Raw genomic sequence first — 27,767 nt, 5'->3', positions numbered from 1 at the left:
TAAGAAAAAAGACTTGAGTATCAACGGATTTGTGTACTGAAATGAAGCAAATAAACGTGTTGTTATTATGCCTCGATATGCCTTTGAACCTAGCCTAGCTGTCTTCCTAAATGATAACCCTTTGACATACTTTTGCCCTCGTAGCTTAATGCATTTGAAATTTACTCAAACGTAATAAGGCCATGAGAAGTTGGACCGATTGTACATTGCAAACGCCTGTAAAAGCTTCACAGATACGCTGGGTATAAGAAAAGAGTTGTGTACTTAGTCGAAAATGAAGGAATAGGCCTATTGTTATTCCCAATATTTTCATAACTAATTTCCTCCGTTTCAATATTTCCCCCGAACCTTCCACGACTATTGTCTTTAAAAATAATTAATTTGAACTTATCTTGTTTCCATTGATTTTCTTCGACCTCGCAATTTGGCAACGAATTAAACTTTTTTAAGACTGCGATTTACATATAAAACCACCTCTTTAAAAAGTTGAAAATCCAGATCTCGATAATATCATGGGGAAGAAAAATTTGGGAAAACGATTGGAACAAGTCTTTAGGTTTTGTTCAAGAATGAAGTGCCGTGCTTGTCTTTGTTTGTACGTGGTACACTCAAATATCGGTAACATTTTACCCGCACAAATTTTACCGCTCAATCTTACAAGACTTGCGAATTCTAGCCCTCCGAAAACAAAAGTCATCAGGAAAATTATATATTCAGATCTCAGTCACATCAGCGTCCACGCGCCTACCTTATCAAACTGCTTTAATTCGCTTCTGCAGCTGTTAGGCTTCAAAATCGGTAGGCAGTTTGTTTTCTGCCGGGATCAATTTCTAATGTGAACATTTCCAGATGATAAAATGCCCACTGAACTGTTAAACTTTGAAGTTTTTGCCGCTGTTCCCAAAAAGTTTCTTTCTATCTATCGAAAGCTGTATTTTCAAAAAGAAAATAATTGTTGTCAATGATCATTAAAAACGCGAGGAGAGATTTATAAACACCTGCTACTGCGTTGACGGATTTATTGTCACGTGACCATAACTGCATGTCCTTCGTTTTCCATTTCTATTAAAATGCTGAGTGGTTTTGCGTTATCAATAAACACGAGAAATATTTGCACCATTCCTGTGTAACAACTACTTATGCCACCGTCCCTAACTGTCATTTAACCGGGGGGATTGGGAGGGGGAGGGGTTTGGGGGTGTATTATTCCGGGGGGGAGAAGGGGGAATTTGAACAGTAATAACTGAACTTAAGTTTGTGAGTTTCGGCTAAGATTGATCTGGGAGCAATTTGGTGTACTTGTCAATATCCATAGAATTTCACGTTACGATTTCCATATTTTACAGACAGAAATTGTCCGAAAATTGAAAAAAAAAAAAAAAAAAAACTCGTCCATTGTTCGACTTGCTGGATCGCAACAGTTTGGTCGGTTCTCGCAGAATACAAAAGATCTTAAAATCACGAAATAAAATTAAACTCTCGCTAAAATTTCATACTACACTGAGCAGTAATATCTCAGTAATATCTTACTTTGACTGCTGTTTCTTTAGATCTTTAAGGGACAAAACCCACTAACGTGTAACCAACTTTTATTAAGCTTAGTTAAAATGCAAAATCATAATCATGTTGTTTCTTTATTGAGAGACTTTAAACAGGAAATTACCATCTCTTTTTATTTTATACTAGCTTCTTTAGCTTCCAGTGGCTTATTACAGTTTTCAGTCAGTTATGCATCAGCATCATTCAGACCTTGCTAATACTTTGCTAATCATCGTTCATTCTTGCAACTTCGTCTCTCTGGCAGTTTAGTGAACGTGCGGCGTCACAAATGCCCCTTCGGGAAAGACCGAACTGGAAAGGAAAATAAATAGTTATTAAGTATATGACAAATGTTATAATGTTCTTGAAGCGTATTTCAGTATTTTAAAGCCGCAGTGTCACCGATTTTTCGTGTGCGTTTGAATAGTGCAAAAATATATTTGCATCGATTTAAATGTTAAAACATAATGGTTCAGTATTGTTAACAATTACCTAACGAGTAGGCATAAGCTGGTATTTGTTATCTTCTGCTGCAGATGACTTGGATGGAAATGGATATGAGATTACAACTTGAAAAATTGGCCAATGTTTTCAAGTTCTCCCTGTGTATTTTGCAGGACTTACTAAAAACTGGTTTATGGTTTGTTCGTCATTAGAAAAATCCGTTTGATATTTTCCTTCCGGTTCGGTGCTCTACGAACAATTTCACTGATGTGAAGGAAAGGTTCTATGTTAAATATTTGAGTAGTACAGTTTTTTATCAAAATATAGCAAAATATCCGTCACAGTGAAGCTTTAGCGCCCAATACCTGTCAGCTGTTAAAAAAATTATTATACCTTATATCTTAGGAGCGCCGGCCAACGAGAAAGCTTAAGCAAATTACTTAAAAGAATGTATAATGTCTTCTCTGTTCACAGATCGTTTTGTGGCCTTTTAAAGGCAAATTTGTGTAAACTAGTTCAGTTAGATCTGTACGGATCTTTAATATGAAAATTTAAGCTGCAGACTACAATGCCCCATCCACACCATGGCTTAAACACGTTTTAAAGCTGTCTAGTTAAATTAAACACAGTTTAAAGTTGTTTCCTTCATAAAAGCTGCTTTCGGATTTTTGTCGACCCCAGATTAAGCCCAAATGAAAGCATATATTAAAGTTTACTTGAATCCTATGTCAAAGCCAATGATTCAGCTTTCTCTTAACAATTTTCATTTTGTTAAACCTGGTTTAATTAAACATGTTTTGTTGGTGTGAATACAGGGCTTTAGATTTCAGGAATTGGAATCTGTTTCCCTGAATTTAGGAGATGCTGTTGGCTTTAGGACGGATGCTAGCTGACTTTTTCTCGTATTTTTATCGACACATTTGCACTTCTAAAGACGAAATGGAAATTAGTTTTACAGTGTTACGAAGTTTTGAGCTGGCATTTTGCCGAAGAAAACTTGAGATGTTCTTGAAAACTAAATCCAAAATTCTGAGGCAATTTAAAGGTCTTCCTATCAGAAATCCACCGAAGTGAACCGTTAGAAGCTCCTGGTATTTTTTACCTCTGATTTTTTGAACATCTCTCTCCGACCAGTGTTTTTTGGATGCACAGCGAGTGCCTCTGCATCTTGATTACCAGCCAACAGCAAAGTTGAAACACAAAGACAAAGGAAAACCAAGGCGGGCGAGAACTTCATAGCGATAAACAGCGCTGCCAAGGACTGGAGTTTTGGTGGAGGTAAAATGCACGATGTTCACAGTCTAGATAACGGTTGCTTTTTATACATCTCGTTCGCTTTGTTATTTAAATATTTTTCCTTTCAATTAGCTTTATTATTAAGGGTCAAGGCTTTTATCTTCCTGTTGCTGTCACCTTTTAATTGCAACAAAAAGGATTATAATGCGAGTAAAAACACTGATTAGGAGTATAGCTAACCACAGTGACTTGATGGATAAATATAAATTGTTTCCGCTGTGACCTGTTTTTTATTGTCAACATTGTTAACAAGTTCACCACAAAGAAACACACGCACAAAAGTTGAGATTTTATCATCGAGTTGTTTAAGCAATTGTATTAATCGCAAGAATCCACGAAAGGGTTGCTTAATTTACTGATTCTCAAACGTTGACCTATTATTTTGTGTTCAAGTTGTGTTCCCGAAAACCGTTTCCATTATCATGAATTATTCTCGCTCTTTCCGACAAAAAGGAAGCTATTAGGCTCAATTAGTACTAAGTCCATTGGCTGTTCGCAGCCACCAGTCTGTGAGTGAAACATCTGTGTGCATATGTTAACGATCCAAATATAGTTGAAGTTTATTTCCTGTTGTTCTGCAAGCACAGAGGAAAGTAGCTAACCTGGCTTCCAACAGTTCATTTTGATGGATATGTGTTCCGGTACACCTTACTGAATCGCCTAAGAATAGGCCTCTTGTATCACGGTTTTCGACGCCATTTTGACGGGTAGGCAAACAGGCTTGAAATAACAGTGTTTGTATGGAAATCCAGTGTCAAATAATTTTCTTGAAACATCGATTCTGAAAAAGTCATGAATTGGAAACTTTTGGCACCAGGAAAAGGATTTTAAGAACAAAATTGGAGGGATGTAGCTGTGACAGAAAGCGTCCAGTCGTGTTTTGAACTTTCCATACATTTACCTGTGCAGCGAACCAGCCGTGAACTGCTACTAGAAATAGTTCGCGGGGAAAAAAATACAGGGAAATGTATGGAAAGTTCAAAACACGACTGGACTCTTTTGTGTCACACCTACATCCCTCCAATTTTTTCCTTAAAATCCTTTTCCTAGTGCCAAAAGTTTCCAATTCATGAATTTTTCAGAAGCGATGTTTTATGAAAATTATTTGACATCGGATTTCCATACAAACACTGTTATTTCAAGCCTGTTTGCCTACCCGTCAAAATGGCGTCGAATTTCCTCGGAAAAACTTCAGCTTTAAATTTCGTTTCACTGGAACACTTATTCCTTTCGTTTTGGATGGGTAGATATTTTGACAAAAATGCGAAGTAAGGTCGACCAGCTAGTAGCTAGTATCTCGTAAAACCAGCAACGGCTCGTAAATTCGGAAGATTCCATTCCCTAAAACTTTCTGCGACTTCAATTGTCGGCTTAAGCACCCGAACAGATCATAGCGTAGCTTACGCAAATATGAGAAGGCCAAAAAACGATCAGCTGGGAACAGGGAAGACAACATTTTCTCTCTTGATATTCCGGCAAAAGCTTAATAATATCTCAGTGTATTCAACCTGTTTGCATTCTCCGCATTGACGCATTCTCCTTGCCGTTCTGTATAGATCTCTAATGGTATTAGTTGAGAGAATTTGTTTGAACATCAAGACATTCTATCTTTGATGATCATCCCCTTCATTCTCATGACCCGAATGGTCGATCGAGTAGTAATTTGGTGGGGAGAAGTTACATGCTGGTCGGCTAAATATGCAAAAACCCGCAAACGTTTTGGCGTATTTAGGTTCAAGAGTAAAGTTCTGTGTCAAAGGATTTGCTTAGTGAAAAGGTATTAAAATTCCGCTACTACATAGAGGGCCCACTTTTCACGAAATGAATGGAAGGCAATCTTTTCTAGTTCTTTGAAATTCTCTTGCCTTTCCTTTTTTTTTCTACCTTTCTTGACTTAATAAATCAGGGGGAATGCAGTAATTACTAACCATTGTTTGCAAAATATCTCAACCTGTTATCCTCCTTGTTTCAATATATTTTCTCCGAGACTCCCACAACGATCATCATTTGAAAACTGACGTAACTGCAATTTTGTCTTATTCGATCTATGTATTAACAATTTTTTTCAATTTGCTTTATCGGAGAGGAATTAAGCTTAGTTTTCTAAACAATTCGATCTTAAAACACCTTTTCATTATGACTAGGGACTGAAAAGGCAAATTTCTATAATTAAACGCACATTTGCCGACGGCTAGCGAAGGTTAAGTGATTGCAAGCAACATCATTGACGATAAAACTCTCAAATAATTTTTGCGCTTCTCATTTTTCCTACGCAACAACTGATCCATCTCATATCGCACAAATGTTACCGCCCAATTTAGTTTGAAAGAGCTGTGAGTTTTCTTTCCCATCAATTTACCGTGCACCTTTTCTATCAAACTGTCTTAATTCAGTTCTGCAGCTGTATTGGCGGAAAAATATCATGGGACGTTTTTGACAATCGACAAAAACGCTCACTGAAAGGTTATTTTTAATTTATCTTTTTTTCCTACTATGAAACCGAAAGCTATATTTCTAAACAGAAAATAATACAAATCTCGGCGTGTTAAGTATAATTTAAAAAGTGGACGAAATACGTTAAACTGCAGGCGTAGGTCAGTTGGTGCCAAACGGTAAAAAGGATGATCTCGCCTAGAAGAGCCCAACAAAAACAACAAAGCAGAGTTGTTAAAATGTTGTTCGCTGTATTCCCATATAATTTCATGGCCTTTTTAAAGGTAAATTTGTGAAAAATAACACAGTTTGATCTTTTATTTTTATATTTTATGCTAAAATATTTTCGGATTCCTTATTAGCTAAAAATTTAAACTGCCGAAAATTTTAGGGAATGGATTCCCCCCCTTATTTCCCGAATTTACGCGTCGCTGTTCGCTTTCCGAAAATGCTAACTGACTTTTTTCGCATTTCTAACCCCGTATTTTTCTTTTTCGAAAACAAATTCAAGGGATTAATTTTTCCGTGTTGCGGAAGTTTGAGGTGACCCGCTTTCGCTAAAGGAAATTTAAACGTTTGCTTTTCTTCGCAACTTAATTCGGATTTCTCGAGGCGGGCAATGTCTTTTCGAACAGGTATTCTATTGAAACAAACCGTTCAAGGGCACCCCTGCTGGCCTAGTTGAACGTCTGACAATGACCTATTAAACCTCCAGCCTTTCTTAGTTTCCTAACCAAAACAAAGGCTGTATGTGCATGAGAGCCTCACTGGTAGCACCGTACAAAGGATGTTCGCAGATTAATCAATTTGGGAAAAGAATATCTCAAGCACTGTTTTTAATTTGCTTCGTAGCTGATGTATGAACATTTTAACGCGTAACTGAATCGCTTCTATTATAAATGAGACATTTCCGTCTTTTGTGGCGCCATCTATATCTTCATTTCATTATTTTTGCCGACGTTTGATGTTAAAAAAATAAGACGTGACTGTTTCTATAAAACAACGGGCTTCGCTCTTTCTACAGGCGTTCCGGCGCAAGCTGTTTCACCCCGCCGTTCCAAAAGAAGAAAAAAAAAAACAAAACAAAAAAGAAAAGAAAAACGATTGATTCGTTCTCAGCCCTTCCCTTGCACAAGCGCGAAGAGCTCTTTCTTCAAATGCACCTGTTCGTCTTGCGGTCTTTTTTTTTTTTGTTTTCTTTTCTTTTTCTTCTTTTTTGAATTTCATATCAAATGAGAGCTAGGGCAGGCGGGGGGGGGGGGGGGGAAGGCTCGGAAGGCCAAAGTAAGTCGGCTCCCCACCCCACTATCCTCCCCCTCCTTGCATTCTTTTTTTTTTTTTTTTTGACAAGGCAAGCTCAGAAGCCTTTCCTGAAGAGAGGCAGTGCGCGTACAGAACTTCAGGAAAACAAACTAAGCGAGCATTTTATTGAACCTCCTGTTGATTGCAAAGCCAAATTTTCCGTTGTATGTAAACAATTTTATGCGCTCCGAATTATGCAAGTAACATTTAAGTTCGAGATCTAGAAATCCCACTCTTTTACGATGTTATCGTCTTTGCTGTGAAAAGACAGTATAATGTAATGCATGTACGGTTTACTAAAAATGATTTTTTAAGACTATTAAAGTAGAGATGTCTTTATTTCTCAGGGCACTTCTCGTTAGAATTTCACGAAATTTGGTAGAGAAATTTTTCATAATAGAAGTGTATGATATCATACGATTCAAAAAAAAATGTATGATTGGGAGTGAAGGGTTTAGAGGGGAACTGACACGGCAATTTTGCTGCAATGTTTGTCAAAACTGCTCATATATTTGACAAAGAAGCTTTTTCGAATTCTAACACAAAATTGCTGTTAGAGCGCCAGGCAGAACTGAAATGTTAAAGGCTTTAACCGAGGAAGAACAAGCTATAATCAGTTTTTAGCGACTTCTCTACGATACGCAGGAGGAACTTTAACCCTTTCCCGTCCGAGGGAAATGGCGAATTTTTCTAAATCGCTAACTATGAACTGGGAGACCACATGTGATATACCATTTAAAAGGTATTTTCTGGAGTGTGCTATAAATCACACCAACAGAGGTGGAGGAGGTCACATATGAGAGTGAGAAAAGTCCAAAACGAAAGAACAAAAACATTGAAAATTTTCTTATTCGTTGTACATACTGGGTATCCCCCTAAACTATAGCTTAATGTACAGCTCTCAGTGCATTGCTTGTTGTAAGATATCAACTGGACCCTTAATGTACAAAGAAAAAAAAATCCAAAAGTTTGAGGGGTGGTAAATCAAGTCTCATATAGGAGGGGGGCATGATTTTATGCCTTCAATTTTATAGATCTTTCAAAGATCTTTTGGTCGTGCAAATTTCACACAAATTGACCAAATACTGAGCTCATAATTGCCGGCGTCTTGTGCCATATGGCACTCTTGGTCGGGAAAGGGTTAAAACTGAGTTAGCCAATTTTTTCAAGTTGCAATCCATTTCCATCCTAGCAATCTGCAGCCATACATAATTACTACTAGTGTCTGTGCTTTAGTAGGGTCATTGGTAACAAAACTGAATCATTATTTTGAGGATTCCATCAATTCAAATATGCCTTTTGACTATTCAAAGTAACACAAAAATAGGTGAGGCTGCTCCTTTAAGCATGGATAGTAAGGTATAGAAGACATAAACTAATTAGGCTTTATTTTGCCTTTTATTTCGCCTGTCTTGGTAAACTAAATTACAATGGCCATTTAGCGTGACAAAATAGCTTCTTGATAGGATCTCGTTGATGTTAGATGTTTTCTCTAAGGGCCTCCACCAGTCTCTACCTCAAGATGTTTTAGTCTTCTTGATGACAGTTAAGTGAACGTGCGACCTCACAAATGTTTCTTTGGTGACGCAAGAACTAAAAACAAGATCAAGTAGGGAACTGTTAGAGGATTGAATTATAACAAGTGTGTTTTATATTTTTGTGACGGGACTATTAATTATGGGAATCCAACATGCAAGAACACTTAAGCAAAAACAATCAAAATACTGTCTCCTGTGTTGCCAAATTAGCTCTCTGCCCCTTTAACGGAGATAACTTGTGTAACTGAGCTAATACAGATTGATCTGTCTAAATGCTGTAGCGGTAAATTTTAGTCGTACTGAGAAAGTGTTAGGAAATGAAATTTTATTCCGACCCCAAATTTACCGCCCAGACGTTGTTGCTTTAATGAAAATGCTACCTGTTAGTAACCTTTTTTCGCGTTTTTAACGAAATATTTTCCCGCTTCGAAAACGAAAGCATTTATTTTGCCACAGTTACAAAATTTTCAGCTGCCATTCTGATGAAAAGAAACTTTAAGCTTCCCTATCCGACTAAATGCAAATTTCTGAGGTGATTGAGACATTCCGAAGAGATTTAGACGTACTTGGCCTGCTACCCGAGCGCACAGGCAGTAAATAAGAGTTGGGTTACGTTTACACGTGAGGAATAAAAGTTAACTGCATAGGTAACCCGGCGATCGCGATAGATGAGAAATGGCCGAAATTTAAACTGATACCTGAGAAATCGGGCTTAATTTTAACTGATAGCTAAGAATCCAGGGGCCCGTTTCTCGAAAGACCCGGTAACTTACGGGGCCCGATAAGTGTATTTTGAAATGTTTTTTCGCCGATTACAGAGTGATTACAGACATGGTACTTGGCCAATGTGTTCATAGAATTATAAGATTTTAAAATTTAGTATTCAAAGCTAACAAAAATTGACTTCTGTAAAAAAACATTTATCACCAAAGACACTTATCGTGCCCGGTAAGTTACCGGACTTTCGAGAAACGGGACCCAGCACCCTTATGCAGACTCTTTTCGTGCAAAACTCCTTTTATTAAGGGCACCCTCGGGACCGCGAGTTAGAGTCCCTTAGAGCGAGAGTCCGTAATAGACCGTAAAAACGGGAATTTATTTCAATCAAACGTCTGTAATTTATTTTTGCTAGGGATTTAGTTGCCGTCCGTATTATCGGGGTGTCGGTAATAGCGAGATGTCTGCAAGGCGAGAGTTCATTGTAGCGAGAGTCCGTAATAGTGGGAATTTATTTCAGTCAAATGTCTGTAATTTATTTTTGCCGGGGATTTAGCTGCTGTCCGTATTATCGGGATGTCCGTGATAGCGAAGTGTCTGCAACGCGAGAGTTGACTGTACACAGTAAGTGATGAAATCGAACCACACTCACCAACCCGGTAACCTTGTTTTTCCCTTATAGATTAATTAGACATAGCCTTACATTTTTGAGCCCAATAACGTTAGTTAAACGTTAAGTAAGATCTTTAATTCTACAGATTTGAAACCCTTAAACAAAGACAGTGGAAATACGTATTGATTTCGTAAGCTTTATACTTTAACCGCAATTTTGAATTTTCTAATGATAGCTTTGTTGTGAAAAGTTCATCTAACGAAAAGTTTGATTAATTTCAGGAACCACCAAAATTGAACAAAATCAAAACCAACAGAAGAACACTAAAATGAGCTAAAAACATGGAAGTCGCTGCAAAAAAGTAATTTTTCTTTTATTAAAACAGGAATATTCCATTTTCTGAAAAACCTCTCCGTCAAAAATTGGCTGCCATTGTAACATCGAATTCCCTGATCATTAACCAACCACATCGAATTGTTCCCAGGTAAATTTTTCAAAAAACTAACGAAGTTAAGTGATATTCAGAACTAGAAGATTAAAAAGCTATTCAGCTCAAAGTCTCCGCAGGCAAAATCCCCCCAAATTATCCTTCTGGGCTCTAGGTTATCAGTAACCCACAAAATAAGTCCACTTGCCTTAACATTTCGATGTTCGAGGACTGAGTTTCCAGTTGCCTCCAGCTTTTTACATTTTCCTTTCTCTGAACGAACATTGCATGGAAATACAACCAATGCCTCTGCATACTGATAATTCACCAACAGGAAAACCAATGAAACGTAGAGACAAAGGAAACCCAGGGAGGGCGAGAACTTCTTCATAGCGATGAACAGTGTGAATTCGCTTGGAGTGAGTGAGCTGTAAGTGCTCTGCTAGAATATACCGTGTCTATAGCTCAATGACTTCTTTTATAGAGCCTATTGGAGGCGTTACTGAAAGCAATTTCTTCATTGAAATTGGTCATATAGAGTCGTAATTTGTCGTTTGACGAAAGTTGGATGCTATTGTTGACAAGATTAATGAATTTTTAATTGAGGAAAGTTGCATTAAACAGGAGAAGAGTAGGTTACTAATTTTCAGCTGCCGACAAGTTTAAGATTGTTGAGCCAACAGAATCTAGCCCTTTTTTTTTGCAACGCTGACGGTTGAAAATTTACTACGAAACAAAACAGGAGCATACACTCGATTTCAGCCGCCATGTTTTCTACGAAATCATCGCTTTTGCCTTACTGGAAAGAAAATGAACATTTTCACTGGAACCACACTTTTTAAAACTATGCATAATTGAAAAAACGCTTTTTGGTTGGTTTATTTTTATAACTTATCCGTCTTACTAATGATTTTTTGACAAAACATTTATCATTTTTAATAGCAAACTTATGTAGGGCATTATTGTCAACTCAATTGTCCACCGAGCGATCTTGCCTGAAAAGTTTTCAAGGCTAATTTATAAGCCCCCCGGCTGTGTTGACTAGAGATAATCATTGTAAAGTTGGTTTATACTTGACAGTAAAAAAGGGGAAAAACCGGGTTGGAGGTTATTTGAACAGTGAAAGACAACTCAAGTATCGCCCGCGCACTCATCATGGTTTTCTTTGGGCCTTATCAGGAAAAGTTTACTAAGATAATAAATCTCGTATTAACTGTTTTGATGTGTGATATCGCTGTATATTTTTCATTCATTGTTTGTACTTTGACTCATCTGCGGGCTCATCAAAATTTACGGCACGAGTCGTAAAAGTACATAGAGGATATTGCATGGTGGCTTGAGGATTTGAATTTCATTTTCTCGTCTTTAAAACAATGTTTTACTCGCTCGCGATGTAGGCGAATTTATCGCTCGCTTTATTTCACCGACTCTTTGCCCAACTGACAACCACGAAAAAGCCTTTTCATATCCTTACTAGTAAGGATATGGAAAATACGCCACTTGGGTCCCGGATGTACCTTCGTATGACTTTTACGAGTGACGTATTTTCCATTAAAACACTCTTGTCGCTATAATAAACCGTGATACTACACATCAAGCCATCTTATTAGATATACTTTATGGACTTTTGTCTGGCAAAAACCGTTGATTATACGAAGTGCTTGACTACTATAGAGAGATTTAGAATTACATACACGGCAAACGGTAGAAATCACCACCTGAACATGTTTTTGCTTTACTAAACGCTCGCTGTTTTAAAACCAGATATCTTATTATCCACTTCCCTCGGGGCTTTTCAGGCATAATTTGCGACACTGTGTGGGGGACTTTTCCAGACTACTTGAGGCGCAATTTATACTTAATGAAGTAGAGTTATGAATGCCCCCTAGCTAATGTGAATGTGAATTTGAGATAGACACTAGGGGTGGTCACTGTCAGAGATTTGTTACGTCGCTAGTGGTTCTTTTACGTCCCACAGAGACCGATTAAGTGAAAGTACTGTGAGACGGGGCCTACGGTTTTTCTTCCTTATCCGAGAGGTTTTCTCGTTGGGAGTCCATGGATACTAATTAAACAACTAGGATTTTGATAACTGAACATCAAGGACGTGGCAATGAAAGAAATGAGGAAGTTTATTAGAGGGGAACTTGAAAAGGTGGGTTGAAGTTAAAAATTGACAGATAGCAGCTGGCATTTGCGTCTTCTGGATATACTCAAGGCCAATACTAGTCTCAATTTTAATAGTAAAGTACATTTAAACATTGACAATTTAATAACGGAATTCGCTATAGCTGCCGGCGTTTATGTATCTGGGTTGGTACATCATATTCTAAACCTTCCTGAATGCCATTTTGTTCATCATTTACAGATCAGAAAGGGAGTCAGTAATATATTATTCCTGCTGTTTTTCAAACACCCACGCAATCGCAATTTTCGTGCTGAATTAGTTCGAAATTATTCAAGGAGGAATAGTTATTATCCATACGTATGGTATAAGTGTTTTTCATCTTCGCACATCATAAAGCTTCGCGGAAGTTTTATTCTGTAAATATTATGATTATCTGATTCTGTCGCGCTCTTACTTGTCATAGAATAAATGATGTGTGGCTTCATTTGTTTTGGAGACCACCCGCAACTTAATTGCCCCAACAAGAAACCGTGTTCCTGTTGTGAAAGTGAGAGTCGTTACGTCCTCACATCTGAGATAGCAAAGGAAGGCCCCAAGACTGTTAATCATGTTCCTGTTGAGAAAGCACATCACGCCTCCAAAGAAGCTAACCTTGCGTTGTAGCCCATCCAGCAAGAAAAGGTACGTGAGCGTGGCAGGATTGTCACTATACTCTGTGATGGTTTTTCCAACACAACTTACATGACCCACCAGGCTGTTGACAGTCAGAGCGAAAAAACTTAAGTTAACACTTGATGTTACGACTATGGGAAATGTTGAAAAAACTTATGACACTCGGCAGTATCAGTTCACATTAATAACAAGTACTGATAAGAAATTTCACTACCTTTGATATGGACAGAATTGCTGGTCCTTTCAGTAAGCTTGACACGAAATTCTAGGGAGAGTCGGTCCCTGACTTTGACCCAGAATCCCTGCAGAGGAAGACAAAACAGGTGGACATTCTTCCGGGTGTGACTACTTCGGCTTGCACCCAAAGTATGAGGAGGCAACTGTGGGGAGAATTTAAGTATTATGAGAGGGAAGTTTGGAGTCAGCCTGCAAGGTAAACTGCCATCCTGACCTGGTTGAAGCAACGGAGCGAGATTCAATTCTCATTGAGACAATTGACAAGTCTAAAATTAAGAATGAGGTCTATCATGTCCGCATTCAAACACTCACTCCGAATTTCAGCAAGAAGGCTTTGAATCTGTTGAGCTGATAGACGTCAGCAAAAAAGACAAAAAAAGAAAAGAAAGAACGCGGACCTCAAAACCCTGTGTAACGCTGTACAATCCTGTACCAGTTTACAAATGTATGAAACGTCAAGGAAACCACTCCGAGGTGTGATGGATGTCGCTGTGGAAAATTTTCCAACTGTTGGACACAACTACTGATTCAGGGAGAAGCAGAAGTTAAAATTATTCAAGAGAGCCTTGAGTATATGACTAAGTGAATCAGTGCTGGGTAACAAGTTATCCTTGGTTCGAAAATCCATCAACGCTACCCAACAGTTATGGAACAGCCTTAGCTACTCTAAAGAAGACTGAGAGAACCACATCCAAGCAAGGATATGAACTGGGCTGAACTTACCAGAAACAGATGCAGGATATGGTGGCTCAAAGTTTCGCGAAAAGAGTTGTTCCAGGATGTTTTGCAGTAATGGGATGGTCCCACGTTTCACATTTCTCACTTGGCAGTGGTCAACCCACGGTCAAATTCTACCCCTGTGGGTGGATTGTTTAATTCCAGTCAAGTATACCAAGGAATTTCCCTTAACTCCTATCTGTCTAAGAGACCGGACAGACATGAACAATCTGATCGATGTATTGCTTCGCTGGAAAGAGGACGAGGTGTAGGTGGCACTCGTGGGGGACATTCGTAAGATGCTGAACTCCAACCACTTGAAGCCCTTAGAACAACATTGCCATCGTTTCTTGTGGCGTGATCTAAAGACAGACAGGGATCCAGACGTGCACAACATGACCTGGGTCAACGTTGGTGATATACCAGCTCCTGCTATTAGCACGCACTGAAGCTGTATACAAGACCGCATACCTGCTTGGATGCCGTGACAGTCTCCAAGAGAAGATTATCGGTTTCGCTAGTGAAAGATGCGTTTCCAGGTCAAGACGGTAAAGTGCGCAGATCTCGAGTAACAGTCCTGTACAAGAGCTACTGCACTGGGAAGAGAGTTCATGAGTACCGAGGTGCAATAGACTAATGTAGTCCCGCAGTTCAGTCCCTTCAGTCCCATACTTGTCGCAGTGGAGACGGAGATTGGACCTAATAGCGAGGGATGCAAGAGTGATCAAGTGGAGGAGTGATTCTGAAAGGTCGAAAGAAGCCTTTAGCTTGTGACATTTTGATTTTTTGCTCCAGGTTGCATCGCAGCGACCGCTCACCCTCCAGGTGTGTTAAGAAATTACTTTTTAATATTTGCTGCGGAGATTGAACTCTTTCAAAGTTGTCTTGAGCTCGCAGGCCAAAATCTCAGCGCTTGTTCTACTTTTCGCTCTCGGGTTCCCTCGCGGAGGAAGCTGAACATCAGTGTGCTTTTGTAAAATGGCGCCGCCATGTTTTGACACTCGTTTACCTTTGTAATTTCTGTTCTATTAAAGTGTTCATCGGACTGCGCCGATGTGCAGTTGAGAACCAACCCGCGTACGTATAATGTTACTGAATTAAGCCAAGTATGGATATTAAGCGCTTTAGTTTTGTTTTAATTTGTTCCAAATAAGTTTTTTTGTAATTTCTCATTGGTTTAACCTAATTTACTACTCCTCATGCAGCACATCTCCTACATTTACTGCAGCTAACTACAGTAGCTATCGATCTGCTGTCACAACAAAAAACAAACCGAGTTAAAACTTGAGTTCCGATGTTGTCTCGATTGAAAGACAGAAAAAAACCTGAAGCTGAGATGAAAGACCTTTCTCATTTCCACGTTAGGCTGTTTTAGACCTTAACAAGGGTTTTTTTTTTTTTGAGTCTTGAAACGAAATTATGATGGAACAATTTCTTGTACAACTTTTCCGTCTGACTTGAGCCAAAAAGGACACATCAAGTGGAGACGGAAGAAATAACCCTCTCAACTCCACTTGACGCTCCTTTATACCTCAACATTTTACTTCTTCATGGAGCATTGTAAACGAAGCTATGAAAATTAGTTACAACAATTTCTTGTACGACTCTTAAGTGTTACTTGAGAGAAATAAAACATAAAGCAGAGTTGCAAGAACTTTTTCATCTCCACCTTAGGCTCCTTTATACCTCCTAGAGTTTCTTCCTCTTCCTTGGAGCATTTAAAGAAAACTATGAAACTATTTAAAGAACAATTTCTTGTACAAACCTTCACTGTGACTGGCGACAGAAAGATAACATAAAGCAGACTGAGACGCAAGAACTCTTTCATCTCCACTTTACGCTCCTTTATATCTCAGTGAGATTTTCCCTCTTCTTGGAGCATTTCAAAAAATCTATGTATCTATTGAGAATAATTTCTTGCACGACTCTTCTTGATGACGTCCGAGAGAATCGAAATAGCAGGCAGAAGGAAAGCATAAAGAAGAGATTCAAGAACTCTTTCATCTCCACTTTATGTACCTTTATAAAGTAGTGAGATTTTTCCCCTTCTTGGAGCAGTTAAAAGAAGCTATGAAACTGTTTAAAACAATTTCTTCTACCACTCTTCCGGAGACAAGTGTGATTTGAGAGATAAAGGAAACATAAAGCAGGAAATGCAAGAACCCTTTTATCTCCACTTTACGTTCCTTCATACCTCCATGAGTTATTTCCTCTTCTGAGAGCATTTAAAAGGAACCTATGAAGCTAAAAAGAACAGTTTCTTCTGCGTCCCTGCCGTGCGACTTGAGACAGAACGAGAGCACAAAGAAGAGTTGCAAGAACTCTTTCATCTCCACTTCACGCTCCTTTATACCTCGGTGAGATTTCTCTATTTTGCACCATTTAAAAGAAGCTATGAAACCATTTATACCAATTTCTTGCACAATCATCGAGAGAAAGAAAGCATAAAGTAGAGATGCAAAGACTCTTTCATCTCCACATGACTTTCCTGTATAACTCCATGACTTATTTCTTCTTTTGAGGGCATTTCAAACTGAGAACCTATCAAGCTAACAAGAACAGTTCCTCCTGCGTCTCTGCCGTTGGACTTGAGATAGAAAGAAGGCACGAAGAAGAGTTGTAAGAACTCTTTCATCTCCCCTTCACGCTCCTTTATATCTCAGTGAGTTTTTTTCCTCTTCTTGGAGAATTTAAAAGAAGCTATGAAAGTAGTTAGAACAATTTCTTGTACCACTCTTCCCTGTGATTAGAGAGAGAACGCATAAGGTCCTTTACAGCTCAGTGAGTTTTTCCTCTACTTAGAACATTAAAAGGAAGCTATGAAAACATTTAGAACTATTCCTTGTACATCTCTTCTGTGTGAATTGAGAGAGAAAGAACAGACAGAAAGAAAGCATAAAGCAGAGATGCAAGAACTCTTTCATATCCACTTTACGTTACTTGATACCTCAGCAAGTTTTTTCATCTTCTTGGAGCATTTTAAAGAAGCTATGAAACTAATAAGAACATTTTCTTTTACGACTCTCGTGTGACTTGACACAGAAAGAAACCATAAAGCAGAGATGCAAGAAATCTTTCATCTCCACTTACTCTCGTTTATTACTCAGTAAGATTTTTCCTCTTCTTGAGCTATGAAACCATTTAAAACATTTCTTTGACGACACTTCAACAAAGCAGAGATGCAAGAACTCTTTCATATCCACTTTAAGTTCCTTGGTACCTCAATAAGCTTTTTCCTCTTCTTGGAGCATTTAAAAGAAGCCGGCTAGTCAGAACAACTTCTTCTACGACTCTTCCGTGTCACTTGAGAGAGAGAGAGAAAGCATGAAGCAGAGATCGAGAAATCTTTCATCTCCACTTTACGTTCCTTTATAGCTCAGTGAGTTTTTCCTCTTCTTGGAGCATTTAAAGGAAGCTATGAAACTGTTTAGAACATTTCTTGTACGACTCCTCGGTATGACTTGAGACAGAAAGAATACATAAAGCAGAAATGCAAGAAGTCTTCTTGTCTCCACTTTACGTTCCTTTATACCTCAGTGAGCTTTTTCCTGTTCTTGGAGCAGTTAAAGTTGGCCATTAAACTATTTAAAGCAATTTATTGCACGACTTTACCGAACGACTTGAGAGAGAGAGAAAACATAAATCAGAAATGCAAGAACTCTTTTATCTCCTCTTTACGCTCCTTCATGCCTCAGTAAGTTTCTCCCTTTTCTTGCGGTGTTTAAAAGAACCAATGAAACTATTTAGAAAAATTTCTTGTTCGACTCTTCGGTGTAACATAGGGCAGAAAGGAACCATAGAAAGGAGATGGAAGAAAGAACTCTTTCATCTCCATTTTACGTTCCTTTGACCTCAACGATTTTCCTCTCTTCTCGGAACCTTTAAAAGAAGCTATGAAACTAGTTAGAAAATTTTCTTCTAGGACTCTTCCGTGTGACTTGAGACAGAAAGAAACCATAAAGCAGAGATGCAAGAAATCTTTCATCTCTACTTTACGTTGCTTTATACGTATGCTTTAGGGCATTTAAAAGAAGCTATGAATTTATTTAGAACAATTTCTTGCGCGACGCTACTGGACGACTTGACAGAGAAAGAACGCATAAAGCAGAAATACAAGAACTCTTTCATCTCTGCTTTCCATTCCTTTATACCTCAGGAAGTTTTTTCCTTTTCTTAGGGCATTTAAAAGAAGCTATGAAACTATTTAGAACAATTTCGTGCACCACTCTTACGTATGACTTGGGAGAGAAAGAAAACATAAAGCGTTCCTTGATCCCTCAGGAAGTTTTTTCCTTAGACTGCAAGCAGTCCCTTTCTGGTTAGTCGAGATGGTGTGCTCATAGCGCAGCGAGACTGGAGCGAGGAGAAATAAACGAGAAGAGACTGGGGGAGAGAAGGAAAAGAAAGGGACTGCGCTCTTAACTGTAACAAACAAGCTTTGTCGGCAGAATTCACCGCAAGATGCTTTAAAATGATATAACAACAGCTTTCCAGTTGTTTTGAGCCACGCTCTTAATTACACTTCGAGCGTTTGTGTCGTTGATTTCTTTTACTCTGGGCCCTGAAGAAAAATTGGAATTTTGGCCTTTTCGAAGAAGCTCGCCGATTATTCCCTTCGCTCCTAATGTTCTGGCCCGGTGTTCTGGTCATTGAATAACAATGCGGAGTTGTTATCTATTAGCTGTCATTTTAATTGGATTTTTAATGGGCTTAACGAATTGTGGGCGGAGTTACCCTGAACGCGTCTGTTACAGCTAAGAGCGCACTCCCTTTCTTTTCCTTTCCCCTTTTTTTCGCCTCTCCCCAAGCCCCCTTCCGCTCGTTCGCTCTAGTTTTTTTTCGCGCTCGGCTATTTCGCGCGACCTCTCGACTATCCAGAAAGGGACTGCTTGCAGTCTATTTTTTCCTCTTCTTGGGGCACTTAAAAGGTTTAAAACTATTAAGAACATTTTCTTGTACGCCATTGCGTGTGACGTGAGACAGAAACAGAGCATAAAGAAGAGATGCAAGAACAATTTCATTTGCGACTCTTCAGGGTGACTTGCATGAGACGGAAAGAAAGCATAAAGCAGAGATCCATGGCCAAGAACTCTTTTATCTCCACTTTACACTCCTTTAGACCTCGGTAATTCTTTTTCCCTTTAATTAGGGCATTTAAAAGAGGCTATGAAACTATTAAGAAAACATTTCTTGCAGGACACTTCCGTGTTATTTGAGAAAGAAAGAAACCATAAAGCAGAAATGCAAGAAATATTTCATCTTCAGTTTACGCTCCTTTATACTTCAGTGAGCTTGTTTTCCTTTTCTTAGGGCATTTAAAAGAAGCTATTACACTATAGCAAATAAGAACATTTCCTTCTACGACTTTTCGGTGTGGCTTGTGACAGAAAGAAACCACAAAGCAGAAATGCAAGAACTCTTTCGTCTCCTCTTTACACTCCTTTTAACCTCAGTAATCTTTTTTTCCTTTTCTTAGGGCATCTTTAAAGAAGCTATTACACTAATAAGAAAATTTCCTTCTACGACTTTTCGGTGTGACTTGTGACAGAAAGAAACCACAAAGCAGAAATGCAAGCGACTCTTTCATCTCCTCTTTACACTCCTTTATACCTCAGCAAGCATTTTTTCCTTTTCATAGGGCATCTTTAAAGAAGCTATTACACTAATAAGAACATTGTCTTCTACGACTATTCGATGTGACTTGAGAAAGAAAGAAACCATATAAAGCAGAGATGCAAGAAATCTTTCATCTCCACTTTACGTCTCTTCCGTGTGACCCGGGAGAGAAAGAAAACATAAAGCAGTGATGCAACAACTCCTTCATCTCCACTTTACGCTCCTTTATATCTCAGTGAGTTTTTCCCCTTCTTGGAGTATTTCAAAGAAGCTATGAAACTATTTACAACAGTTTATTGCACGACTCTACCGGACGACTTGAGAGAGAATGAAAATTTTAAACATAAAGCAGAAATGCAAGAAATCTTTCATCTCCACTTTAAGCTCCTTTAAATCTCACTGAGTTTTTTCCCTCTTCTTGGAGTATTTCAAAGAAGCTATGGAACTATTTAGAACAATTTCTTATACGCCTCTTCCGATTGACTTGATCAGAGAAAAAAACGTAAAGCAGAGATGCAAGAACTCTTTCATCTCCACTTCACGCTCCTTTAAACCTCAGTGAGTTTTTCCCTCTTCTTGGAGCATTTAAAAGAAGCTATGAAACTATTTAGAATATTTTCTTGTACGACTCTCCTGTTCGACTGAAGGCAGAAAGAAAACACGAAGCAGAGATGGAAGACTTGTTTCATCTCTACTTGGCGTTCCTTTTTTGCAAGGCAACTTATGGTTACCCTAGAACTAGGATTATACGCGACTTGCATGCAATAATGAATCTAGTAGGTGGTAAAACTTTTTTCCTTGGGCACACGTCAGGTTGGGATAAACCCAGGGCAGCCGCTTATCGCTAGTTTTCAAACAGTGGAACTGTTAACTTAATCGGCTAACAAAAATGGATAACTTCAGACTCCGGTGAATTGCAATTAATTTTGTTCTCCCACAAAATAGATGTATTCTTGAATAAAAATCTATCTGGATGAAAACACAGGACATACTAACAGATGTTTTCTAAGCTTACCGACGAAACTTTTTGAGCCTATACTACAAAGAGTCTGTCTACAGATGTTCATTGATTTAGGAATTGGACTGAGAATGTTTGAGGCCGATGTAGCTGTAGCTTAAACTTACAATAATTCTCTGTTGCAAGTTTTAGTTAAGGCCGCCGTTTTATTTATTGTGTTAAGACTAGGGCAAAGTGAAGTTTGGTCCAGAAAACTGAATTTGCTAGTTCCGTCATCTTTCGCTACCAGAAAAACAAAACAAAACTAAACAAAAAAACTGGCAGTGATGTTGTTATGGCGTGCACTATATTTCTCGCGCGCTGCTACAATTCCAGGCTCGCTCCATGGAAAGAAAGTTGTTTTTCACTACGGCTATGTATTTGACTCATAACTTTTTCTTTCTCAGGAAACACCGGTTAAAGTAAAGTTCCAACTCATAGTTCAATTTGTAACGATTTCCATGAAAGATAAAGAAAGCTTTGGTCACTAGTTATTAGTTTGTTTTTCATTTTTTTTTAGCACTTAACTCTCTCACATGAACGTATAGATAAACGTCGTTTTCGTTAAAATGCAATGAATCAACATGGCTACTTCCCTTACTAATTTAACAGGAAGATAAGATCAGTAAGCTGACCTTTGTATTTCGGTATTCATTGTCGTGCTAGAGAATTTTCTATAAAATTCATGTTACGATAAACCAACGGATGTCTCACTCTCAAAAGTGTCAAACGTATTCTAACGAACTTTTCCTTTATGACGCAAAATTTACGCGTCATTTGAATTCATCTGCGCGCGGTGAAATGCCGCTTCTAAAAGCCCCCGGTAATGAACGATCGAGAAAAATCATTATGTGAAAACACTTCTTGCCCCTCCTTTCGGTATTAATTATCGTGCTCGAGAGTTTTTCTATAAGACCCATTTCACGGTAAACTCAACGATGTCTCCCCCACAAAATTTCAAACTCTGATTCTGAGTGAACTTTTTATGACGCAAACTTAGACGTCGTTTGGAATCTTCTGCTAGCGATGAAATTTTGTTTCTCATGTCCCGGCTAACCTATCAAACGTTTTCGTCCAACATCGGGCTGAAAAACATATTTTAATGTTTAGCCGGTTCTCTCGACTTTGCATTTAACAAACATTTTCATCCAACATTTTGAGTTACGAACAAATGCTTGATCTTTTAGCCACTTCTGTCAACAAAGCTTGCGTGTGAATGATGGTCGTTTTGCTGTCGGATTGCGCATTAACGTGATGTTTTAATCTATTAAGGTTGAAATTACCTGAAAGCAGTTTTCGTGTCCAAGTTTAGTTTTCAGCTTGAAAAGCGTCCTAAGTTTAATGATTGCAGTATATATTGGTAAATCATAACCTCTTGTGGTGTCACAGAAGTAAATTTTGCGATTTCAAGACTCGCTGAAAATTATTGGCTTATAAAAAGAAAAATGTAAAGAATAGACTTTGAAGAGTTCGATGTTGTTTTTGTTTCTGATTTTTTTTTTTTGCAGTGCTACTTTCGTCACATTACAATAGAGTACACTACATTTACCACCCTTGTGTACCATGCCACCGGGCTGCTAATATACAAACTCACTTCTAGTTTTTGGACAGAACGGCAGTTCTTTATAGAGTTGGTCGGTGTTTTTACGAGTTAATTAACGTTGCTGTGTCAGTTGCTCATTCAGCCTGCAGACGTGGAAGAAACGTCTCTGTTCTCCTAAATATCATCGGAATTCGTCACATACTATTCGGATTCATTAGGGATGTTTACATTACAGCGCATTTGAATTCTTCATAATTTACACTGCGCTAATGCAAACTTAGCAGCAGTTGACCAGTCTCTCAATAAGGCAATATGTTGGTCTGTCAGAAATTCAATCTATCAGTCAGTATATAATTCAGCCAACCCGTTAGTCAGTCAGCATTTAGTTCTGATCGCTCAGCATCTCAGTCAGTCAGTCAGTCAGTCAGTCAGTCAGTCAGTCAGTCAGTCAGTCAGTCAGTCAGTCAGTCGGTCAGTCAGCCAGTCAGCCAGCCAGCCAGCCAGCCAACCAGCCAGCTAGTCAGTCAGTCAGTCAGTCAGTCAGTCAGTCAGTCAGTCATGGAGTCAGTTTCAAAACAATGTGGTGGTGCGTAAGTGGCGGAGTAAAAACGAATGTTTGTTTTTATTGAGTGAGTTGATAAGCCGTAATTTGGCCACCGTAACAAGTTCGAGTGCACACGGCGGCCATGTTGAGTCTGAGGAGAATAAAAAGCTTTGTTTTTGCACGGCAAGCCTCGCACTGATATCGTATCTGGCCGAGGCTTGCCGTGCGAAAACAAAACTTTTTATTGGTGTATTGGCCACAATTACCGGGATCTGAGTTGGGGGCGCAGAACGCTTGAATCAAAGCACTCGTATGAGTCGTATTAGGCTTTTACTTCCCCTTTCCCCCATTTTTTTTAAGCTTATTTTTTTTTAAAATTGAAAGTGAAAGTTTCTGAGTAGGTAAAAAATACTCACTGTGGGCAGGTCCTAAGGAATTCCCTAAGGAAAGCAAAAAAGGATTATATCCTTTCAAGGCGTGCTTTGCAAAAATTTACAGAGATGTGCTATGTGACCTTAAATTGTAATATCGCTGAAGTGCTAGTTATATGTACATTCACTAGTTGCAGACCTGCCAACTCTCCCGGTTTTCCCGGGAGTCTTCAAGTTTTTCATCAAATCTCCCGGTCTCCCGGTTAGACCACAAAATCTCCCAGGAAATACCTACCGTGGCCTTTTTCAATTTTTTTTCATTAATTTCATTATTTTTGAGATGTCAAATAGGAGAATAAAACGAGAAGTGGATTTATTGTTCTTATTTGAGCTATTCTCAATCGGAAAACATAAAAAGAGCAATCAAATTGATATGTATTTAACGAGTACAGTATCCTAATTGGTCAGAAATCAACCAATCAAATTGCACAATACATGGTAGGGAAATACATGGTTGGGAACCTTCGGGTGATTTTTGGAGAGTATTCAGACATTGTCGAAAATGACATTCTTACAATGCGAAGATTTCTAGACGTCTCCAGATTTTTGTACTCCAGGGGTTGGCAGGTATGTAGTTGACATAGTTGAATTTGTTTCATTGATCATGTTTACCAATTAAACAGTGACCAACAGACTGGCACCTAACAGAAGAATTTAAACACAACATTTAGATTTTAGAGTAGGCGATGTTTTTTATATACCTACGTACATGCATATCATATTATGCTAATTTCTGTGTTCACGGTTACACAGCCTTTTCTGTCATCAATTATTTACTGTAGCTGAATAATCATTTAACATTAAAATGACTGATCAAATCTGAAAGGTATCAAAAGCTGGCTAATAATATTTAGTCCAAAATATGGCATTTTCATTCCTCTGAAAGCAAAAGGCATCAATGCATTAATATTCCCCATGTTATGAAAGTTGATTTCCATTTTATCAAATATTATAAAGCTCTTTTCAGTTTGCATCACTGCTGTTGTAAGGTGAAGAATAAAAAACTATAATGTACAATATTATGTGTCATTTTTTGAGCATGTACTGCAGTCAGTTGTAAGATGGAGCCAATTACAGTGTTTGAAGGAGAATTTCACAGGCTAACTTAGGTTGATTAAGGTTAAACTAGTCAGTAACTTTTATTACCTTTCACAGATATTTGCATTAATAATTTTATGAACATATATACAAATTATACTAAACTGTGTGAAGTTTAGTGAACATGAAAACATCATGAGTGAGCAACATGAGTGATATGTAGACCTGGGTATGTAGATCACATAGTATTGTCCAGTTCCTGAAAAAATCCACACCCACTCCAAGAAAGTCCATCAGAAATTCCTAGGGGGAGGGGGTCTTAAAAGTCAAAATTTTGAAAGCAAAATATAAAGCGAAACTGGAATTTCCTGGGGGGAGGGAGGGTGCAAAACAAAAAACCTTCTATGGGGAGAGTATGGGTATTTTCTGGAACTGCACATTCGCCATGCTTGTGGGAGGTATCTATTAATTTCGAATATATTTTGTTTGTTTCAAGTTTTCAGGCTAATTTTCTGCATTTTCAACTTGACTTAGCAGTAGTTTCAAGGTTAATGGAACTGGTGTGATCTAAGTTTTGTTCAAATTATGCAGTTTTTTAAAGCAATATTGAGTATAGCATTAGATTATTTGTTAAATTTATGTTATGGTTAAGGATGGTGCCTACTAATACCGAAGTATTTTTTTTTTACGGTTTATGACTATGTTGGAAAAGCAGATCTTAGCAAAGACTATTGAAATCCAAAAAAAAAAAAATTAATAATTGGGGGTAACCACACATTTTTCAGAGATAATTAAGCAACAATATATCTAAAAGGCGCCAAAATATAGAGCAATGTATGATCATGGCAGTTTTTTTCCTAAATTGAAGCTTAATGATCTCTGAAAAGTGCATGGTTACCCCCAATTTTCTTTTGGGATACCAAGAGCACTTGTAGCATTCTGCTTTCTTCGCGTACATTTAAACCACGCAAAAATACCCCTGTATTAATGGGCACCACCCATAGGAAATATGAGTATCTCAAGATGCGCAGAACTTATGCACAGTAACAATAGTAAGGCACCGTCCTTAAAATATGTAGAATATAATAATTATTGTTGGAAAACATGCCTTCTTCCTAAGTTAAGGAAACTTGTGAAATTAAGAATTAACTTCAAGGTTGTTCACTATTCACTACAATAATTTATTGTTGGTAGTGGTAATGAAAATATTTAATTAATTCTTGTGTTCAAAATTCTTAAATTAAAGTACCTTTTTGTTGTGTTAAAACAAACAGAGTGATTGCAGAATATCCTTACCCAATAGGAGCCCATTTAGTTTCAGTTCTAGTGGTTGTTTCTTGCATGCTGTGAGGACTTGACAGAAGGTGCTTTTTGCAGGAGCCACAAAAAAAGATGTAAGTAATGTATAACTGTTTTAAAACAGTTGTGAAAAGAAAGGTAAAATTGAAGAACAGCCCCCAACAAATCTGTCTGCTGACTGTTGGTGAATGGTGGACCTGCAGTTTGCTGTCAGGTCTATTAGGGAGTTGTTCTTCAATTTTGCTCAATATAAACCTGAAAAATTTTTGATTCAAAAGGGATTTGAATGCATGACCTCCGTATATAACCAAGAGAGTGCTCAGCTACCAACTAAGCTATCAAGGCAAATGACAGCTGATCAAAATTCTAAACAATCTGAAAGCAAAGAGAAACAATGTGAAAAATAATAAAATACAGATGAAAGGTTATGCAAATTTGAAAACCTTTCTTGAAGCTGTCACATGTCTGCTGTATGACACTTTGCATTTAATTAATGAAACTGTCACTGTATCTGCAGGTAGTTCCATTTTTTTTAGTGTCAATTTTCATTCTTCATTCAAACTGCAGATTATTGAAAACAAAAATACAATGTACATTTAATAACAAATCAATATTACAATAATCAACTTTAATTTGTACTCTTGGTAGAAATGTTTGACTTGGCTTCATTATACATTTTAGTGAGGACAAGGCAAGTTTGCAAATTGAAGACTAATTTTAAAAAAAATAAGATAAATATAATACCCACCAGATGTGGCAAGTTAACCCAGTGCCCCACGGAATTGCATTAGTATGGGCAAAAGATTACCAGGATACAAAATTTATTTTTTTTCGATCTTGTTAGTTTAACAGAGAAAAAAAATTAATTGTGGTTGGAATGTGGAAGAACATCCCACTAAACTTTGAAATTGTCTATTTCCTATTCTTTGTAAGTAATTATTACAGTAGTTCCTGTTTTAGTCTTTTTCAAGTTCCATAAGCAATTATGTACCTACTGCAATGTCAAAACTAAATGAATCAAAATGTTTTCTATTGTTCAAAAGTAAATAGGCTTCTTTAATATGTCTCTGCAAATTGTTGCTAAACAAGCCTGGTATCTATACTTTTTCTTTTTTTCTGCTTCATTTTCACAGCTGATGGGAATAGATGATTTCGTCTTCCATTCATTAGACTTGGAATCATACATTTCCACTGATAATTCTCTTGACTGTTTGGCACTCAAGCCACCACCAACGACAAACAACACTCCATTGAAGCACACCATGTTTGCAGAATGACGAGGAACGTTAAGATTTGGTATCAGCTGCCACTCGTCAGTTGATGGGTCGTATACCTCACATGTGTTGAGTGCTCTAAGATTCCCATCTTTCTTTTGTAGTCCACCTGCTACATAGATCTTCCCATTCATGGCTGCTCCAAAAGCATTATGCCTTGCTTCATTCATGGCTACAACATCTTCCACACTACTTTCCTGGAGATTTAACTTTTTCACTGTTGTGGATCCATAATCTGTCAGAGAAGAAGAGCCCCCTATGATGTACACAAATTGCCTGTTGAAAGTAATGCAACAACACCCATGCTGATAATAGGGGAGATCTAAGAAGTCCCAGTCATTCTTACAAGGATTGTAAACAAACATCATTTCACTAAAAGATCCTACTGCATAAATACTGCCATTCATTACAGATAAGCTTGAAAACAACTCAATGTCCACTTCACTTTCAACATCCGGAAGAATGGTGGTCTGAACTGTTCCCCAGGTGTTGGTAGAAGGCATGTAGTATTCTAATACACGTAATTTGCCAGGTCCAACATGTTGATTATCAAAAATGTAAATTTTATCCTTGCATTGTATAATGGCATGACCTCCATGCTCCAATACCATGTCTGCCAACTGGTACCACCTGTTGTGCTGTGGTAGGTAACATAACGCCTTCCTCCCACCGCAAACAAAAATCACATCTGCATGTGTCTCGAGGCATTTCCTTGGTGATCTTAAAACCTGTTCTGTGCCAGAGGATGCAACAATTTCTTTCATGCTTGCCAACACAAAATTTAAACACTCATTGTTAGCTGTTATCAGCTCTTCATTAATAAGTTCATTGAATATAAATTCATGTGACAGGGAATGCGGGCGAACTTGACGCAATAGTTCAGGAAAATTGATTTCTCTTTCACTGTTGCTGTGACACACCCACTTCAAAATTCCCTGAAAAATTTCTTCTTCAGCTCTGAC

General features: G+C 38.1%; 1 protein-coding gene and 3 long non-coding RNA genes across 5 annotated transcripts in view; all 4 read right to left on the bottom strand.

Annotated features, from left to right (window-relative positions):
• Nucleotides 1–1,615: 1,615 nt before the first annotated feature.
• On the bottom strand, nt 1,616–3,325 carry LOC146467149 (uncharacterized). The gene is made up of 2 exons (XR_014867765.1): nt 3,086–3,325; nt 1,616–1,851 (listed from the first exon to the last, which is right to left on the bottom strand). It is a non-coding gene; the product is annotated as an uncharacterized LOC146467149 (long non-coding RNA).
• A 5,068-nt stretch (nt 3,326–8,393) lies between these two features.
• LOC146467148 (uncharacterized) lies at nt 8,394–11,138 on the bottom strand. The gene is made up of 2 exons (XR_014867767.1): nt 10,518–11,138; nt 8,394–8,607 (listed from the first exon to the last, which is right to left on the bottom strand). It is a non-coding gene; the product is annotated as an uncharacterized LOC146467148 (long non-coding RNA).
• A 186-nt stretch (nt 11,139–11,324) lies between these two features.
• Nucleotides 11,325–27,767, bottom strand: part of LOC146467139 (uncharacterized) — a 76,876-nt gene continuing 60,433 nt past the window's right edge. Inside the window, exons 1-4 of one of the 2 annotated variants that reach the window (XR_014867758.1) lie at nt 21,312–21,350; nt 13,324–13,411; nt 13,089–13,191; nt 11,325–13,008 (exon numbers count right to left, since the gene is read on the bottom strand). This is a non-coding gene — a long non-coding RNA (uncharacterized LOC146467139). Of the gene's footprint in view, nt 13,009–13,088; nt 13,192–13,323; nt 13,490–21,311; nt 21,351–27,767 lie in introns of those variants that run through there. The other variant, XR_014867759.1, reaches the window with a different exon arrangement.
• The window catches only part of LOC146467147 (kelch-like protein 25), a 2,419-nt gene continuing 794 nt past the window's right edge, over nt 26,143–27,767 (bottom strand). Inside the window, exon 1 of the mRNA XM_085126004.1 lies at nt 26,143–27,767. This exon is cut by the window's right edge and continues 794 nt beyond it. Coding sequence (XP_084982130.1) covers nt 26,568–27,767 — 1,200 coding nt within the window. The 3' untranslated portion in view covers nt 26,143–26,567.

The sequence above is a fragment of the Pavona decussata genome, unplaced genomic scaffold, assembly GCF_977016875.1.
Source record: "Pavona decussata unplaced genomic scaffold, jaPavDecu1.1 SCAFFOLD_137, whole genome shotgun sequence".
In the NCBI taxonomy this organism is placed as follows: domain Eukaryota; kingdom Metazoa; phylum Cnidaria; class Anthozoa; order Scleractinia; family Agariciidae; genus Pavona; species Pavona decussata.
The sequence above is the reverse complement of the archived record's forward strand: the minus strand, read 5'-3'. Positions and strand labels throughout refer to the sequence as shown.